The following is a 19,982-nucleotide window of genomic DNA, read 5'->3' as shown; positions in this document are numbered from 1 at the left end:
GCCTTACTTGTTATCATCTATCATCCACCTGGGCCTTACACAGAGTTTCTCTCTGATTTCTCAGACTTTTTATCTGATTTAGTTCTCAGCTCAGATAAAATAATTATTGTGGGTGATTTTAACATCCATGCAGATGCTAAGAATGACAGCCTCAACATGGCATCTAATCTGTTATTAGACTCAATTGGCTTCTCTCAAAATGTAAAAGAACCCACCCACCACTTTCATCACACTCTAGATCTTGTTTTAACATATGGCATAGAAACTGAACATTTAACAGTGTTTCCTGAAAACCCTCTCCTGTCTGATCATTTCCTGATAACATTTATATTTACAATAATTGATTACACAGCAGTGGAGAGTAGACTTTATCCCAGTAGATGTCTTTCTGAAAGTGCTGTAACTAAGTTTAAGAATATAATCCACCCACTGTTATCATCTTCAATGACCTGTACCTAGAGCAGAGCAGCTATCTGAACGCTACCCCAGCAGAGGTCAATTATCTTGTCAATAATTTTACCTCCTCACTAGGGGTGGGCTATATAAACGATATACGATAGAAACTATATAAATTTGGCCAACGATAGAGATTTTGAATATACTGCTCTATAGCGTTAGCGCATGTTGATGTCATCAAGCTGTGCCTGTTTTGGTCGAAAGCATCGCAGCGGCTACAACCATTATCATCTGCAAATTATCCCGGGCGACAGTCATAGCAAAGAGATGAAGCACTTTTGAAATATGGGGAAAGCCAAAAACTGCACTTCCTCCACTTCTGTAACATTGATTCATTAATGTTGAATTCTTTGGCAGCTGTTTTATTCCCATGTTGTTGCAGTATATTAATAACTAACCTCGTATTGTGGATGAATAATCACAGTTGTTCTCCTCACTGAAGTTTGCACCGTGTATAGAATCCTGCTATACGATTGCATTTGTCCCTAACCACCAGAATCCCTCGCGTTAACTTTTCTCGAGTGGAAAAAAAAGTTGCCGTTCATCCTCCAGCTTCACTGTGCTAATGTTATGCTAACATAGCTGTGTCGCTAGCAATCACGTAGCACAACATTTTATACCAAGTAGTCCAACTTCAGTAACCCTACAAACGCCACTGCTGTGTAGTTTTCTGTCTTCATTTATGTGGAAAGTGGTAGCAGAGGCCTCAAATCAGAAGTACCTGACTCCGTGGTATAATTCTCAAACACGTACCCTAAAGCAGATGACTCGTAAGCTGGAGAGGAAATGGCGTGTCACATATTTAGAGGATCATCATTTAGCCTGGAGAAATAGTTTGCTGCTTTATAAGAAAGCCCTCCACAAAGCCAGAACATCTTACTATTCATCACTGATTGAAGAAAATTAGAACAACCCCAGGTTTCTCTTCAGCACTGTAGCCAGGCTGACAAAAAGTCAGAGCTCTGTTGAGCCAACCATCCCTTTAACGTTAACTAGTAATGACTTCATGAACTTCTTCACAACTAAAATTTTTATCATTAGAGAAAAAATTACCAATAATCATCCCACAGATGTAATATTATCTAAAGCTACTTTTAGTACCATTGATGTTAAGTTAGACTCTTTTTCTCCAATTGATCTTTCTGAGTTAACTTCAATAATTACTTCTTCCAAACCATCAATGTGTGTTTTAGACCCCATTCCTACAAAACTGCTCAAAGAAGTCCTGCCATTAATTAATGCTTTAATCTTAAATATGATCAACCTATCTCTAATAATCGGCTATGTACCACAGGCCTTCAAGCTGGCTGTAGTTAAACCTTTACTCAAAAAGCCATCTCTAGACCCAGCAGTCTTAGCTAATTATAGGCCAATCTCCAACCTTCCTTTCATATCAAACATCCTTGAAAGAGTAGTTGTCAAACAGCTAACAGATCATCTGCAGAGGAATGGCTTATTTGAAGAGTTTCAGTCAGGTTTCAGAGCTCATCACAGCACAGAAACAGCTTTAGTGAAGGTTACAAATGATCGTCTTATGGCCTCTGACAGTGGACTCATCTCTGTGCTTGTCCTGCTAGACCTCAGTGCAGCGTTCGATACTGTTCGACCATAATATCCTATTAGAGCAATTAGAACATGCTGTAGGTATTACAGGTACTGCACTGCAGTGGTTTGTATCATACAGTGGGGCAAAAAAGTATTTAGTCAGCCACCAATTGTGCATGTTCCCCCACTTAAAATGATGACAGAAGTCAGTAATTTGCACCAGAGGTACACTTCAACTGTGAGAGACAGAATGTGAAAAAAAAAAATCCATGAATTCACATGGTAGGATTTGTAAAGAATTTATTCGTAAATTAGGGTGGAAAATAAGTATTTGGTCACCTCAAACATGGAAAATCTCTGGCTCTCACAGACCTGTAACGTCTTCTGTAAGACGCTTTTCTGTCCCCCACTCGTTACCTGTATGAATGGCACCTGTTTGAACTCATCATCTGTATAAAAGACACCTGTCCACAGCCTCAAACAGTCAGACTCCAAACTCCGCCATGGCCAAGACCAAAGAGCTTTCGAAGGACACCAGGAAAAGTATTGTAGACCTGCACCAGACTGGGAAGAGTGAATCTACAATAGGCAAGCAGCTTGGTGTGAAAAAAATCAACTGTGGGAGCAATCATCAGAAAATGGAAGACATACAAGACCACTGATAATCTCCCACCATCTGGGGCTCCACGCAAGATCTCATCCCGTGGGGTCAAAATGATCATGAGAACGGTGAGCAAAGATCCCAGAACCACACGGGGGGACCTGGTGAATGACCTGCAGAGAGCTGGGACCAAAGTAACAAAGGTCACCATCAGTAACACACTACAACGACAGGGAATCAAATCCCGCAGTGCCAGACGTGTTCCGCTGCTGAAGCCAGTGCATGTCCAGGCCCGTCTGAAGTTTGCCAGAGAGCACATGGATGATACAGCAGAGGATTGGGAGAATGTCATGTGGTCAGATGAAACCAAAGTAGAACTTTTTGGTATAAACTCAACTCGTCGTGTTTGGAGGACGAAGAATACTGAGTTGCATCCCAAGCACAACATACCTACTTTGAAGCATGGGGGTGGAAAAATCATGCTATGGGGCTGTTTTTCTGCCAAGGGGACAGGACGACTGATCCGTGTTAAGGACAGAATGAATGGGGCCATGTATCGTGAGATTTTGAGCCGAAACCTCCTTCCATCAGTGAGAACTTTGAAAATTGAAACGAGGCTGGGTCTTCCAACATGACAATGATTCAAAACACACCGCCCGGGCAACAAAGGAGTGGCTCCGTAAGAAGCATTTGAAAGTCCTGGAGTGGCCTAGCCAGTCTCCAGACCTCAACCCCATAGAAAATCTGTGGCAGGAGTTGAAAGTCCGTGTTGCTCAGCGACAGCCCCAAAACATCACTGCTCTCGAGGAGATCTGCATGGAGGAATGGGCCAAAATACCAGCTACTGTGTGTGCAAACCTGGTAAAGACCTATAGTAAACGTTTGACCTCTGTTATTGCCAACAAAGGTTATGTTACAAAGTATTGAGATGTATTTTTGTTATTGACCAAATACTTATTTTCCACCCTGATTTACGAATAAATTCTTTACAAATCCTACCATGTGAATTCATGGATTTTTTTTTCACATTCTGTCTCTCACAATTGAAGTGTACCTCTGGTGCAAATTACTGACCTCTGTCATCCTTTTAGGTGGGGGAACTTGCACAATCGGTGGCTGACTAAATACTTTTTTGCCCCACTGTATCTATCTAATAGACTCCAATGTGTACATGTAAATGGAGAGTCCTCTTCACACACTGAGGTTAATTATGGAGTTCCACAGGGTTCAGTGTTAGAACCAATTCTGTTTACATTATACATGCTTCCCTTAGGCAGCATCATTAGAAGACATAGCATACATTTTCACTGCTATGCAGATGACACCCAGCTCTATCTGTCCATGAAGCCACATAACACACACCAATTAGTTAAACTGCAGGAATGTCTTAAAGACATAAAGACCTGGATGGCCGCTAACTTTCTGCTTCTTAGTTCAGATAAAACTGAGGTTATTGTACTCGGCCCTGAAAATCTTAGAAATATGGTATCTAACCAGATTCTTACTGTGGATGGCATTACCTTGGCCTCCAGTAACACTGTGAGGAACCTTGGAGTCATTTTTTACCAGGATATGTCCTTTAACGCACATATTAAACAGATATGTAAGAATGCTTTCTTTTATTTGCGCAACATCTCTAAAATTAGAAATATCCTGTCTCAGAGTGACGCTGAAAAAACTAGTTCATGCATTTATTACTTCCAGGCTGGACGACTGTAATTCATTATTATCAGGAAGTCCTAAAAACTCCCTGAAAATCCTTCAGCTAATCCAAAATGCTGCAGCAAGAGTGCTGACAGGGACTAGAAAGAGAGAGCAGATTTCTCCTCTTTTGGCTTCCCTTCATTGGCTTCCTGTTAAATCCAGAATTGAATTCAAAATACTGCTCCTCACATACAAGGTCTTAAATAATCAGGCCCCATCTTATCTTAATGACCTTGTAGTACCATATCACCCTATTAGAGCACTTCGCTCTCGCTCTGCAGGCCTACCTGTTGTTCTTAGAGTATTTAAAAGTAGAATGGGAGGCAGAGCCTTCAGTTTTCAGGCCCCTCTTCTGTGGAACCAGCTTCCAGTTTGGATTCAGGAGACAGATACTATCTCTACTTTCAAGATTAGGCTTAAAACTTTCCCTTTTGCTAAAGCATATAGTTAGGGCTGGACCAGGTGACCCTGAATCCTCCCTTAGTTATGCTGCAACAGACGTAGGCTGCCGGGGATTCCTATGATGCATTGAGTTTTTCCTTCCCAGTCACCTTTCTCACTCCGTATGTGTTAATACACCTCTCTGCATCGAATCATATCTGTTATTAATCTCTTTCTCTCTTCCACAGCATGTCTTTATCCTGTTTTCCTTCTCTCACCCGAACCAGTCACAGGAGGTGGCCCCGCCCCTCCCTGAGCCTGATTCTGCCGGAGGTTTCTTCCTGTTAAAAGGGAGTTTTTCCTTCCCACTGTCACCAAAGTGCTTGCTCACAGGGGGTCATATGATTGTTGGGTTTTTCTCTGTATCTATTATTGTGCGATCTGCTGTACAATATAAAGTGTCTTGAGGCGACTTTTGTTGTGATTTGCCGCTATATAAATAAAATTGAATTGACTTGAATCACTTCGACATACAGGGAGTGCAGAATTATTAGGCAAATGAGTATTTTGTCCACATCATCCTCTTCATGCATGTTGTCTTACTCCAAGCTGTATAGGCTCGAAAGCCTACTACCAATTAAGCATATTAGGTAATGTGCATCTCTGTAATGAGAAGGGGTGTGGTCTAATGACATCAACACCCTATATCAGGTGTGCAAAATTATTAGGCAACGTCCTTTCCTTTGGCAAAACGGGTCAAAAGAAGGACTTGACAGGCTCAGAAAAGTCAAAAATAGTGAGATATCTTGCAGAGGGATGCAGCAAAATTGCAAAGCTTCTGAAGCGTGATCATCGAACAATCAAGCGTTTCATTCAAAATAGTCAACAGGGTCGCAAGAAGCGTGTGGAAAAACCAAGGCGCAAAATAACTACCCATGAACTGAGAAAAGTCAAGCGTGCAGCTGCCAAGATGCCACTTGCCACCAGTTTGGCCATATTTCAGAGCTGCAACATCACTGGAGTGCCCAACAGCACAAGTTGTGCAATACTCAGAGACATGGCCAAGGTAAGAAAGGCTGAAAGACGACCACCACTGAACAAGACACACAAGCTGAAACGTCAAGACTGGGCCAAGAAATATCTCAAGACTGATTTTTCTAAGGTTTCATTGGACTGATGAAATGAGAGTGAGTCTTGATGGGCCAGATGGATGGGCCCGTGGCTGGATTGGTAAAGGGCAGAGAGGAAGAAGGAAGAAGTCTGCATCCTTCAAGAAAAACGTGATTTTCATGCAGGACAATGCTCCATCACATGCGTCCAAGTACTCCACAGCGTGGCTGGCAAGAAAGGGTATAAAAGAAGAAAAACTAATGACATGGCCTCCTTGTTCACCTGATCTGAACCCCATTGAGAACCTGTGGTCCATCATCAAATGTGAGATTTACAAGGAGGGAAAACAGTACACCTCTCTGAACAGTGTCTGGGAGGCTGTGGTTGCTGCTGCACGCAATGTTGATGGTGAACAGATCAAAACACTGACAGAATCCATGGATGGCAGGCTTTTGAGTGTCCTTGCAAAGAAAGGTGGCTATATTGGTCGCTGATTTGTTTTTGTTTTGTTTTTGAATGTCAGAAATGTATATTTGTGAATGTGGAGATGTTATATTGGTTTCACTGGTAAAAATAAATAATTGAAATGGGTATATATTTGTTTTTTGTTAAGTTGCCTAATAATTATGCACAGTAATAGTCACCTGCACACACAGATATCCCCCTAAAATAGCTAAAACTAAAAACAAACTAAAAACTACTTCCAAAAACATTCAGCTTTGATATTAATGAGTTTTTTGGGTTCATTGAGAACATGGTTGCTGTTCAATAATAAAATTATTCCTCAAAAATACAACTTGCCTAATAATTCTGCACTCCCTGTATAAATGGTAAATGGCCTGTATTTGTATAGCGCTTTACACTACATTCAGTCATCCACCCATTCACACATACATTCACAGACCGGTGATGGCAAGCTACATCAACACATATTTAAACATGGTTGTAATCAAACTGCATCAGATTATTGGTGAACAACAGAAATCCTTGGGCTCAGCTCCACAAAGATTTCCAGTTTGTTTACTGTTAATGCAACATGTACAGCAGGTCCTGAGAAACATTAGCAGTATGACAGCTGAGTGTCACCACCTTCTTCTCATTCATCACACTTTGTTTTCATTCATGTCCTCCTCATTTTTACTTTTTAACATTATTACAGTTCAGTCACAGATTCACTCAAACACATGATCATGATTCATGCAGATTTGAGGAGCACACATCTGTTAGCTGTTCTTTCTTTCATGGTTAAGCTTGTACACTGATCTACAGCTGACTGACACTCTGAGTCATTTCCTCATTCATAAAGTCAAAGCTCGGTGGAGAGTGTACATCTGCACAAATTTACCTTGTTACAAAAGCAGAAATCCCAGTTAAACATTGGTTTGCTAAACATAAAGCTTTTACGGCCAATCAGTCATCAATATATCAGGATGGGGACGGCAATGACATCACAGATTTACCATAAGATCAGAATAAAATCTATGACCTCCATCTTTTTAACTCTGAGACTCTTTGGATAGTGTGTTGATATCAGATTGGAAGTTTCCTGCACTGCAAACATTGACTGTGTTACACACTGATCAGTGATAAGTCATTGTTTGATTGGAATCAATCACACTGATCGATTCATCTGATCAAAGTTCAAGCTGCTCAATGATAAGCATAGACATTATAATAAATGATGGATTTTGTATAAACTTTATTGAGTCTATGATGATGACCAAGTGACCCACACTGATTCAAACTCTTCTTCCTCCTGTTTTTATATCACTCTCAGCACTGACACGTCTTCATATTCCTGCTCCTCTGGATTCACACAGAGCTTTTGCTATTTATTTACCCGTTGCCATTGTGAATCATAGTGTCGGACTCCGTGACTCAGACTGAGCATGCTCAGAGCTGATTGACCTGACTCTGATCAGCTCATCTGCAACAGGAAGGTACTTCCTGGAAAATAGCTTATTATCTAATACGAGCTGATTATTGTTATTAATGCCTTATTCTCGTCACAGAGCACTGCACTTTCAGACTGCAGGCTTACTTGTGCTTCCTGGGATATTAAAAAATAGAAGTTTAAAAGTGTTTCTAATAAAAAGCTTTGAAAATAAATGCTTGTTTTTTTTAACTGTTGCTGGATCACTGATTTCACACTGTTGCAGTCAAAGGTGGAAATCATTCACAAGTAAACTTCATATTCACCAAAACGCAGTGTGATGTCATTAGGAAATGTCTCAGCCTCCAGCTTACAAGAAAGCATCTGACTACCCGACCGGGTAGCATTACCCATCATGCCGTGCAGCAGTGTCAGTTTGTAAATGTGCAATAATTCCTGCTCCAGGAATTACAGTATTTCACAGATGCTTTCTGCTGTGAACTTTGACCTGCTAAAGAGAGTCGGCTGTGGATTATTCATTTTTGTGTCTCATACTTAGACCTGTGAATAAGAACGCTACACAGTTAACCAGGGTCCCCTCGCTCTGAATTAGGAAAGGTCAGCAAGCCATGTGTGGGCCACGGGCCATACATTGAGTATCACTGTTTAAATGTGAACATTGTTCTGCTACAGTCAATGCACTAAATCAGAGAGGAAGAAAACAGACTTTACCATGAAAATCCTCCAGTATATACTCCTGCTAGTATAACATCAGTCTGATGTCTGCAGTTTAGTATCAGCACAACTTTCACATCATATACATCTCAGCACAACTAAAACATAGAGACTGACCTCAGAATTTCAAGTCCACATCCTGGACTCTCCAGAAAACCACACAGCTGCTTCACTTCTGAATCCTGCAGGTTGTTCACGCTCAGGTCCAGCTCTCTCAGATGGGAGAGGTTGGACTTCAGCACTGCTGCCAGATAATCACAGTTCATCTCTGACAAACCACAGATCCTCAACCTGTATAAAGAATAAAAGATGTAGGTTTATTAGACAAAGTGTGTGCTTGAAATCATTCAGTGCTATTCAGAGCTGAAGAAGTTTCAGAATGTAGAAGTTTAGAAAACGGTAACTTCAAACAGCTGAAGCCAACAGGAAGCAGCTTCAAACAAACGCAACAAGAGAAAAACCATTAAAGTTTTACTTTTCTAACAAGAGTATTTTAAAGACAGCGTCACTGATGATCATCTTCTGTTCAGCAAATCTTTGGATAACCTTTCTGTCTTTATGTTCATCAGTGACGCTGTAACTCTGTGACTGTCCTGGGACTGTCACCAGTATTGTTACATCTTTTTTTCCTGAATTTCCACAGCTCTTATAACAGCAGTGTACATTAACCTGCAGGCACACACTGCCTCTGCTTCAGCACTGTTTATGATGCACAAACTGCAGGAACCAAACTCATACTGGCTTATTTGAATCATGTCTGTTTACAAAGACACTTTGAGGCTTTTATCAGTGTGTTTCCTGTCCTACTAGGAGTGATCAAACTGTTCTGGATCAGTAAGGGATGGTTTCCAGCCAAAGAAAGACCAACACTGTACTTCTTGTGCATTTATGGCAGGAACATCAGCGCTGTATCATTGGAACAACACAACACGCCCGATGAACAATGAGGACAAAGAAAAGGTGAGCAAGAAGACCATGGTGGTGTAGAAAGACCGGTAGGGGCTCCAAGACTGAGGAACAGAGACATCAGACTGAGTACCAGCTGAAGGTGCTGCAGTGATTCGGGGAGCTCATTCCAGTCTGAGGCTATACCGTGTGAAATACGTAGACCACAGTTTCTTCACCGACTTCAGCCAAATGAACATCTGGAGATCCATCAGTGCAGGAGCGAGTGATGAGCCATTTTATCATATACACAGATTCTCTCATCAGCTGCTCTAATGTGAGTGCACTGCTTGAATCTGCTTGAGCAGCAGTATATTGCTTGTGTTGTTCCTTTCTAATCAAAGATATGGGACTGAGCCACAGCAGCTCTTTATCCTGTTCTTCACTCTCATTGGTTCTTTGTGCGCTTGCTTTTAGAATAGTAGTCATTCTTATGGTTAAAAGAAGACAATCGGTTGTGACTAACACTTAGCCCCTTTAATATGATCCAGCCCAGGCTGCTGAGGGAGAAGTTGGAGGACATGCAGGCGGAGGTTCCACTGGTCCAGTGGATCAGCGACTGCCTGGCGGGATGACCACAGTTTCTGAGACTGCAGAGCTGTGGTCAGAGAGCCTGAACAACAACATAGGATCACTCCATAGAACTGCGCTGTGCACTTTCCTCTTCACCATCTATATGGCCAACTTCAAGTACATCACAGAAATTTGTCTCCTCCAGAAATTCTCTGATGACATGGCCATTATTGAAACCATGGAAATGGGACGAGAAGAGGAGTACAGTAGACTGATTGGTCGCTTCGTGGTGTGAGGAGAAACACCTGCAGCAGAATGTGGCCAAAGAAAGGAGCTGGTGGTGGACTTCAGCAGAAACAGATCCCGACCCTCCTCTGTCCGCATTTGTGGGACTGACTTTGAAATAGTCACATCCTACAAATACCTGGGAGTTCAACTGAATCACAAGCTGGAGTGGTCTGCCAACAGAGACAATACCTTCAAAAAAGGTCTGAGCCCACTTTACTTTCTATGAAGGCTCAGATTCATCAATGTATGCAGCAGACTGCTCTTTGTTTTATCAGTCTGTTGTTGAGAGTACCATCTTCTTTGCTGTGGCAGAAAGAAGGAGCACGAGAAGCTGCAGAAGTAGCAAGGGCTCAGAGAAGAGCTTGAGAAGACGTGGAGGGAGAAGGTCTGCAAAGGCGAGTGAGGAATTAGTTTTAATATAAATCTTTATCTGTTTAGTGTGGAACAGTCTTTCAAACAGTGATCTTATGAAACACAGTCCCAGTTAAAATGTGTTGTTTCAAGTAAAACATGACTTATACTGCTCTGCTGCAGTTTATGACATCTTTTGTCCCAGTTGTTAAAATAGAAAAAGGCAGCCTACTGGACATTTAACACAGGGGCTTAACTGTGACTAAAAACAGACCTTCAGTACAAATGTATTTTGGAGCAGTGTGTGAATAAAAAGTCCCCCAGTTGTAAACCCCTTCCTGACACTATGACACCCCCCTCCTCCAATCCCTCTCTCAGCAGCAAGACATCTTCTTCTCCCCCTTCCTCCCAAACATCTCCCAGTGTCACAGTGGATCAGGTCAGGAGACAACTGAGGAAGCTTCGCCCCAGAAAGGCAGCAGGCCCAGACAAGGTGTGTCCTAGGATGCTAAAGGCGTGTGCTGCTGAACTTGGGGAGCCGCTACAACGAGTCTTCAATCTCAGTCTGCGACTGGGGAGAGTGCCCGCCCTATGGAAGACATCCTGCATCGTCCCGGTCCCCAAAAAGAACCGGCCCAATGAGCTGAATGACTTCCGACCGGTGGCACTGACGTCACATGTTATGAATACTCTAGAGCGGCTCTTCCTCAACCTCCTCCGACCACAGGTACAACATGCCCAGGACCCACTACAGTTTGCATACAAGGCGGGTGTCGGAGTGGAGGATGCCATCCTGTACCTCCTGCATAGAGCCCACTCACACCTGGATGGGGGAAAAGGCACGGTCAGGATCCTGTTTCTTGACTTTTCCAGTGCCTTTAATACCATCCGGCCCTGTATGCTTCAGGAAAAACTGAACAGGATGGAGGTGGACCCCCCGACTACCTCACCGACAGGCCACAGTACGTCAGGCTGAAGGACATCACGTCTGACACTGTGGTCAGCAGCACAGGAGCACCACAGGGAACTGTGCTGTCCCCTCTTCTCTTCACCCTGTACACCTCTGACTTCTGCTACAACTCTGAATTATGCCACATTCAGAAGTTTGCAGATGACACGGCCATCATGGGGTGTATCTGGGATGATCAGGAAGAGGAGTACAGAAGTCTGGTGAGGAACTTTGTCGCATGGAGTCACACAAACCACCTGCAACTCAACACCTCAAAGACTAAGGAACTGGTTGTGGACTTCGGGAGGTCCAGAGAAGGTCCACTGCCGGTTCAGATAGAGGGGGAGGAGGTGGAGGTGGTCAACAAGTACAAGTACCTCGGGCTGTGGGTGGACAATAAACTGGACTGGTCATGCAACACAGAGCACCTGTATAAAAAAGCCCAAAGCCGACTGTACTTCCTCAGGAGGCTGAGGTCTTTTAACATCTGCAGGAAGCTCCTGAGGATGTTTTACCAGTCAGTGGTTGCTGGAGTACTTTTCTATGCTGTGGTGTGCTGGGGGAGCAGCACAGCAGAGAAGGACTCATCCAGGCTGGAGAAACTGATCAGGAAGGCTGGCTCTGTGGTCGGCATGAAGCTGGACACTCCGGTGACAGTGGCAGAGAAAAGGACACTAAAGAAACTGCTGGACATTATGAACAATGCTGGGCATCCTCTGCACACGGCCATTAACAACCAGAGGAGTCTGTTCAGTGACAGGTTGCTTCTCCCCAAGACAAGAACCAACAGACTTAAAAACTCCTTTGTCCCACACGCCATCAGACTGTTTAACTCCTCTCTGGAGGGGAGAGGGAGGGGAGACAGGAGGACAAAGGAGGGGGGAACAACTAAGCTGTAGTGCCTCTTCAACGGTGCAATAGACTCCATACTTGAAATGTGCAATTCACTTGTATTTTTTATTTTTATTCCTATTTATTCTATTTATCCCCTTCGTATATTTTATTTATATTTGTCTCTGTATTTATATATATGTGTGTGTGTGTGTGTGTGTGTGTGTGTGTGTGTGTGTGTGTGTGTGTGTGTGTGTGTGTGTGTGTATATAATATTCTGTAACTGTAACTTCTGTCGGTGCTGTCCTTTTGGAAACCGAATTTCCCAGATGAACCCACCCGAGGGATTAATAGAGTTTTATCTTATCTTAAACAAAAACTCTGATCACAACAGTAGCAGTGATGATGACGCTGGTACAGTTTAACTCGGAAACTTAGTCTGTTTACACAAACTGAGAAAAGAGGTTGTAACTGAAATAATGCACTAAGATTGAGTGTATCATAAGATATGAAGTCCAAGCTTTACCTTTGAATTGGATACAATTATGGCAGCCATAACAAATAAAAGAGGCACTGGACTCAAGATTAGTTTCAAACCAAGTCACGACTAAAACATCAGAAGTGCTGTGAAACAGAATTTGCCCCATCCTAATTTCTTTTTGATCATTTGTTACATGTTGTTTTTGTTTGTGTGTTGCTAGTAATACTGACTCAAGCTTTCCAAAACTGCGGTTCAGGGCAATTAACTTTTCATATAGGGGCAAAAGTCCTCACGCTGATGTGAAAGACTCATTGAAATTTATTGCAAATGTAGTTCTTGTTGCCATGTGTGACAGAGCCAATTATGTAAAGGCGCAGGGTAGGTTTGGTTAGCTTTTTCCCCACCTTAAAAAAAGGAAATCATCACTTACAAACCTCTTTTTGTATTTAATCAGCATCTCTTTCTCTAATATTAAAATTTGTTTGATGATCTATAACATACAATTATGAGAAATATGCAAAACAAATAGAAACCCTAACCCTTGGTGGATTAGTGTAGTACAGATGAATAACAGATGTGTAATTTTATCAAAATTCACAGAGTGCTTCACATCTGCCCTCTCTGATTGTTTGGAAACACTTTGCATATTTAATGAATATTTGAAAGTTTTACATCTGAAGGTAAAATATGGTTTTGTTCCCTGTGATTAAATCTGAGCATCAGTACAGTGTTGTCCTGATGGAGGTGTCATTAACAGCAGCCAGTATGATCCAGGCTTTAGCTGCTGGGTCCCTGTGTGACCTCTCAGACTGTTTAACAGATCAGACACAAAGAGAATCAGAGACAGAGCAGCTCTGTTCTTTAAAGACAAACATGAACCCACTCAGTACACACTTTCCCCAGAGATATGAGCATCACTGTCCTCAAACAGCAAACTACTGAGTCTAATATTTTTACCTTTGTTGTTTCATTGTTTTCTTTTTAATGAATCTTTGTAAAAATCTAAGGATGTTTCAGGTCATATTTATCCAGGAAAACACAAACATCTAAAGAAGCTCATGACAGGTCTCTGACCTAGTTTGTCCAGGTTCAGCACTGAAGTCTGGAGGTTGAGGTTTGGACCTGTCACTCCTCATAGATGGACAGCTGGCTCCTGCAGACTCTGCTCTGTTCACCTCGTCCTCCATCATCATCTTCTTGCGGACTTCAGTCAGTCTGAGAGGTAAACCACAAACACTCAGTGAGTTCACATTAACAGAAGTAACTGAATTAAAGTCGCTGACCTCTGACCTGTCATGTAACCTAAAAACCAGGTCACATGGTCCACATCAGGGATCACAGAAACCTGATCTTACCTGCAGAACATTAGGAACAGCTCTGAGTCAGATGCAGTCAGCTCTCTGCAAACTCCAACCTCCGTATAAAACTATATTAAAAGCTCTTTTATGGCCATGCAGACACTTTAAGATCACATGATGTTCACACATGATTTCTGTGACTGTCGTAGTTTAACATGTTAACTCCGTACATGTAACATTCATGTTGATGCAGATCTCAGCTCCACATCAGCTCTGCTGAATAGTCTAAAGTTTCTCTGACACAATGAATTCAAACAGTCTGAGGAAACAAGGATGAACTTAAAGCTCTGACTTTATTGCTAGAGACGTATGAATCAAATGTTTAATCCACATTTGGACTATTTTGTCTCCTCAGTTTGAGCTGAAGAGATTTTTTTTTTGTTGAAGTGCTCAAAATCTATGTTTCCTTTTAATAATGTTTATTTCCCTCGTGTCTTTAAGAGCTCTTATCATTAACTTAGCGTTAGCGCTCTGCAGGTCTCTGCTGTGTAAATACTAATCACAGTGACAGTAAAGGAGGTAAAGGCCATAAATAAACACTGCAGCTGAGCTGTGACGTCATCACGTAGGCTGCGATCTCGGAGTCTGCGGACTCTGGCTGTGTCCCAATTAAGAGACTGCACGCTTGAAGTACGCATTCCAAGTGCGGTTACGTCACCGCCACGCGACGACGGCTGTCCCAATTCGAAGTGTGCTTCAAATGCATACTCCAAATGCGCCGTCGATCTCCCCAAATATCAAGCGTGGTCCGGTGCACGCTTCGTGGTCCCATATATTCATAGCGCGGCGGTGGGTGCCGCAAAATACGGCAGAAGGGAGCGGCCGAAGTGGTTGTTTTTTTCTTTTTCCAAACTTTATTGAAATCATAACGCGAACAGTCAGTCATTCCAGTTCAGTTTGTACAGTAGACATACAAGGCAAATAAGAGTGACAATATACAGCACAATGAAATAAGAAGGATAAATAAATAAAGGAGAAAAAAAAAGAAAAAAGGGGGAATGTGACAGACTTCATAACAACTTTGTACTTGAAAGTTGTGACAGCTCATTCGCTAAACATTTCTGAATGAATTTCAATCAATGATAAACCTTTTTTATTGGAAGTTAATTTAAGAGAGTTTAAGTAATATTCAATTTCAATCAAAAACAAATTAAATGATGGGGTTGAGTTTTGAAATTTACATTTATGTATGTGGAACTTCCCTAATAAGATGGAGCGGCCGAAGAGTGAACTGTCAAAAGTACTGAATATGACGTCACTTATTTATGTGCGAATGTTTAATAATTAAAGTCAGTCATATATCCACAAACACAACAAGCTGAAAGTCAGTGATACAGTGGGGCAAAAAAGTATTTAGTCAGCCACCGATTGTGCAAGTTCCCCCACTTAAAATGATGACAGAGGTCAGTAATTTGCACCAGAGGTACACTTCAACTGTGAGAGACAGAATGTGAAAAAAAAATCCATGAATTCACATGGTAGGATTTGTAAAGAATTTATTCGTAAATCAGGGTGGAAAATAAGTATTTGGTCACCTCAAACATGGAAAATCTCTGGCTCTCACAGACCTGTAACGTCTTCTGTAAGAAGCTTTTCTGTCCCCCACTCGTTACCTGTATGAATGGCACCTGTTTGAACTCATCATCTGTATAAAAGACACCTGTCCACAGCCTCAAACAGTCAGACTCCAAACTCCGCCATGGCCAAGACCAAAGAGCTTTCGAAGGACACCAGGAAAAGTATTGTAGACCTGCACCAGACTGGGAAGAGTGAATCTACAATAGGCAAGCAGCTTGGTGTGAAAAAATCAACTGTGGGAGCAATCATCAGAAAATGGAAGACATACAAGACCACTGATAATCTCCCACCATCTGGGGCTCCACGCAAGATCTCATCCTGTGGGGTCAAAATGATCATGAGAACGGTGAGCAAAGATCCCAGAACCACACGGGGGGACCTGGTGAATGACCTGCAGAGAGCTGGGACCAAAGTAACAAAGGTCACCATCAGTAACACACTACAACGGCAGGGAATCAAATCCCGCAGTGCCAGACGTGTTCCGCTGCTGAAGCCAGTGTATGTCCAGGCCCGTCTGAAGTTTGCCAGAGAGCACATGGATGATACAGCAGAGGATTGGGAGAATGTCATGTGGTCAGATGAAACCAAAGTAGAACTTTTTGGTATAAACTCAACTCGTCGTGTTTGGAGGACGAAGAATACTGAGTTGCATCCCAAGAACACCATACCTACTGTGAAGCATGGGGGTGGAAACATCATGCTATGGGGCTGTTTTTCTGCCAAGGGGACAGGACGACTGATCCGTGTTAAGGACAGAATGAATGGGGCCATGTATCGTGAGATTTTTAGCCAAAACCTCCTTCCATCAGTGAGAACTTTGAAGATGAAACGAGGCTGGGTCTTCCAACATGACAATGATCCAAAACACACCGCCCGGGCAACAAAGGAGTGGCTCCGTAAGAAGCATTTGAAAGTCCTGGAGTGGCCTAGCCAGTCTCCAGACCTCAACCCCATAGAAAATCTGTGGCGGGAGTTGAAAGTCCGTGTTGCTCGGCGACAGCCCCAAAACATCACTGCTCTCGAGAAGATCTGCATGGAGGAATGGGCCAAAATACCAGCTACTGTGTGTGCAAACCTGGGCCCTGTGCTTCGTACGTCGCTTACTACATCCAAGATCAAATGAAACATCCAAGACCAAATCATCGCGCTAACTCTGAGCTCGCTATTCCGGTTCCCCGAACACACCTGTTGTTGACGATTAGTATAGCTGGATGAAGTAATGTGCGATCACTGGGTGCCGTAAAAGGGGATACGCATCGATAGCAGAAACAGTGATCGGCAACCCGCTGATTGGTTGGCGAAAATGGCGAAGGGGCGCGCTCGGTATTTTTCGGCAGCAGAGCAAGAACTCTTGAGTGAGGGATTTCAGGAGTTTCAGAGTTTAATTAAAACGCAAGGGAACACTGCAAAGGCTGCAAAAGCAAGGAGAGAGGGGCTGGCAGAAAGTTGCTGACAAATCAAACTCGTAAGTAATCCAATAATAACAATAATAATGGAGTGGATTTATATAGCGCTTTTCAAGGCACCCAAAGCGCTTTACAATGCCACTATTCATTCACTCCCACATTCACACACTGGTGGAGGCAGCTACGGTTGTAGCCACAGCTGCCCTGGGGCAGACTGACAGAAGCCAGGCTGCCATATTGCGCCATCGGCCCCTCTGGCCAACACCAGTAGGCGGTAGGGTAGATTTATCATATCACACCATATTATCCAATATTATATTACATTATATTATATTATAATATGTTATATTATATCCCCTTTCACATTAGAGCCACAACAGGACCCACTAGAACATGGGAACAAGTAAAAGTGAAATATAAGAATATTCTACAGAATGGTAATATTTATCACTTATATTGCTTGTCGTCTCTTGGAAAGAGACCCTGGAATACTCTGTTTGTTTGTTCATAACAGCAACCAAGAAAAGGGCAGAGCAAAAAAAAAGACAGGTGGTGGTCCTGCACCCCCTCGTCAACAAGTTGGTTAAGTGAATAATACCCTCACGGGAAAATCGATATCTCTCTATGAGCACACTGTCGCGCTGAGCTAAAGGATCCTGTCTGTCCCGCAATATACGCTGAATTCTGAGGACTCTCCTTATCAATCTTGCACCTTCCGCAATGGGTTGCTCGCGTAAACGGACAGGACATGGCTGCGACAGACTTCCCAAATCCACCTTCGCTTTTATAGCCGTGGTCTCTCATCTTGATTACACGAAGTAATTTACAATTACTACTCTGAAATATGAATTACATCTGTAATAATCACATACATGTAACAGAATGTTAATAGTACATTTCCCTTTTTTAGGGAATGACCTGTATGTATCTGTGTGAAATCAATAAAAGGATCAAGTGCTGCATTATCTTTAGTTACATTGATGTTATTTATTTATGGTGAAACAGTGGTGGAATATCGCTGTTGCTTTCGTATGAATGACGCGGACATACCTGCGTGGCCACGATCTAATCCTGTTTACATAAAGTAAACCTGCTCCCCAGCAGGTTTACGCTTACGGCTCTGTTGCTATGACAGCAAGTCCCGGATGGGCTTCGGGGAACCGAACGATCCAGGATCACGCGAAATCGTCAACAATCTCATCCAGCTAACTCACTTAGCGCGGTACGAAGAACAGGCCCCTGGTAAAGACCTATAGTAAACGTTTGACCTCTGTTATTGCCAACAAAGGTTATGTTACAAAGTATTGAGTTGCATTTTTGTTATTGACCAAATACTTATTTTCCACCCTGATTTACGAATAAATTCTTTACAAATCCTACCATGTGAATTCATGGATTTTTTTTCACATTCTGTCTCTCACAGTTGAAGTGTACCTCTGGTGCAAATTACTGACCTCTGTCATCATTTTAGGTGGGGGAACTTGCACAATCGGTGGCTGACTAAATACTTTTTTGCCCCACTGTATATATACATATATATACATATATATCATAATAATCTGACAATACTATAATATTGGCCATATTATATTTACATTGCCACAGTGAGATGACTTTGGTCTCATGAGCAGCATTAACTAATTGTTATTTACTAACTAATCTTAAATAACTGTTCAGCACAGAAATGAAGCCCAACAATCATGTTTACAGTCCCGTGGTCCCAGCCTCAGATACTCAACTAATCAAAGTGATGTCATGACAAAAATGAATGACTAACAAAACATTTTTCTCCTTCATTTCTGTCACACAAAGCTGTATGTAAGGTGTCTCGCGGTTAGTATCATGGTTGCTAGGCAACCTAAACAGCGCCGGTTGTTCAGTGATGACGCGACGAATCCTACTTCCGGGTCTAAAGTAGTCTGCGTTTAATATGGCTTTTGTGTTGTTAACATGTTTAATGTTTTGTATTTTCTTCTATTTGATCTCAAAAAGCTCCTAAAACAGTCAGTGATCACTGTTGACCTCCCTCGGCTTTTATTACTGCTAATCATTTATTTAAGCTCAGTTTTTAAAACCTTAGGATGTAACTACAGCCCAGCCCATGCAGCAGTATATGAATGACTAACCTCGTATTGTGGATGGATTATCTCAGTTGTTCTCCTGGCTGAAGTTTGGTCCTTTTACAGCATCCTGCCATGTGATTACATTTGTTCCCGACAACCGAAAACACTCACGTTAACTTTTATCGCGTGGAAAAAAGGTTAGCTTGTTTATATTATGCTAACATAGCTGTGTCGCTAGCGGTCACGTAGCACATCATTATATACCAGCTAGCCCAACTTCAGTAACCCTACAAACGTCACTGCTTTTTAGTTTTCTGTCTTCATTTATGCTGGAAGTGATAGCAGAGCTGTACGTTTGAATTTGTTTCCAAAACCCCGCAGTCAGGACATGCTATATTGTATTTAGATAGAAGCTAGCGAGCTAACTCCCTGCTAACTTCTAACTCCGTTAAATGTCATAAATTCCGTTTTCATGGATGCCTGGATGTTAAACTCAATTGTTACACCTGGTAGAGCAGAACGCTGATCATTTTATTAAAGATGAAAGACTTTAGACAGTTTTTCAACTCTCAGTAATGCCATAGCGTCCCATTTCACAAGCCTCTCACTTCCGCACTTATAGTACGCACCGTACGTAGTACGGGTAGTGCGCGTACTTCAAGCGTGCAGTCTCTTAATTGGGACTCAGCCTCTGAGTGAACTCAAAGTACAAACTATAAGTACACAAACAAGAACGTAGCTCAGAGTGGCGGACACACTCGGCCTCATTGGTCCAGCTGTGAGTCCGTTACCGTGAACTATGGAGCGGCAGATT

The 19,982-nt window shown here is 42.4% G+C and overlaps 1 protein-coding gene across 1 annotated transcript in view; it reads right to left on the bottom strand.

Moving 5' to 3' along the window:
• Nucleotides 1-13,956, bottom strand: part of LOC146634790 (ribonuclease inhibitor-like) — a 37,096-nt gene extending 23,140 nt beyond the window's left edge. Inside the window, exons 1-2 of the mRNA XM_085342354.1 lie at nt 13,838-13,956; nt 8,523-8,696 (exon numbers count right to left, since the gene is read on the bottom strand). Coding sequence (XP_085198480.1) covers nt 8,523-8,696; nt 13,838-13,956 — 293 coding nt within the window. The remainder of the gene's footprint in view (nt 1-8,522; nt 8,697-13,837) is intronic.
• Nucleotides 13,957-19,982: the final 6,026 nt, after the last annotated feature.

The sequence above is a fragment of the Diplotaxodon limnothrissa genome, linkage group LG3 (genome assembly GCF_057381915.1).
Source record: "Diplotaxodon limnothrissa isolate DT_005_m linkage group LG3, D_limnothrissa_male_GT1.1, whole genome shotgun sequence".
In the NCBI taxonomy this organism is placed as follows: domain Eukaryota; kingdom Metazoa; phylum Chordata; class Actinopteri; order Cichliformes; family Cichlidae; genus Diplotaxodon; species Diplotaxodon limnothrissa.
Note: the sequence above shows the minus strand (reverse complement) of the source record. Positions and strands in the feature narration are given on the sequence as shown.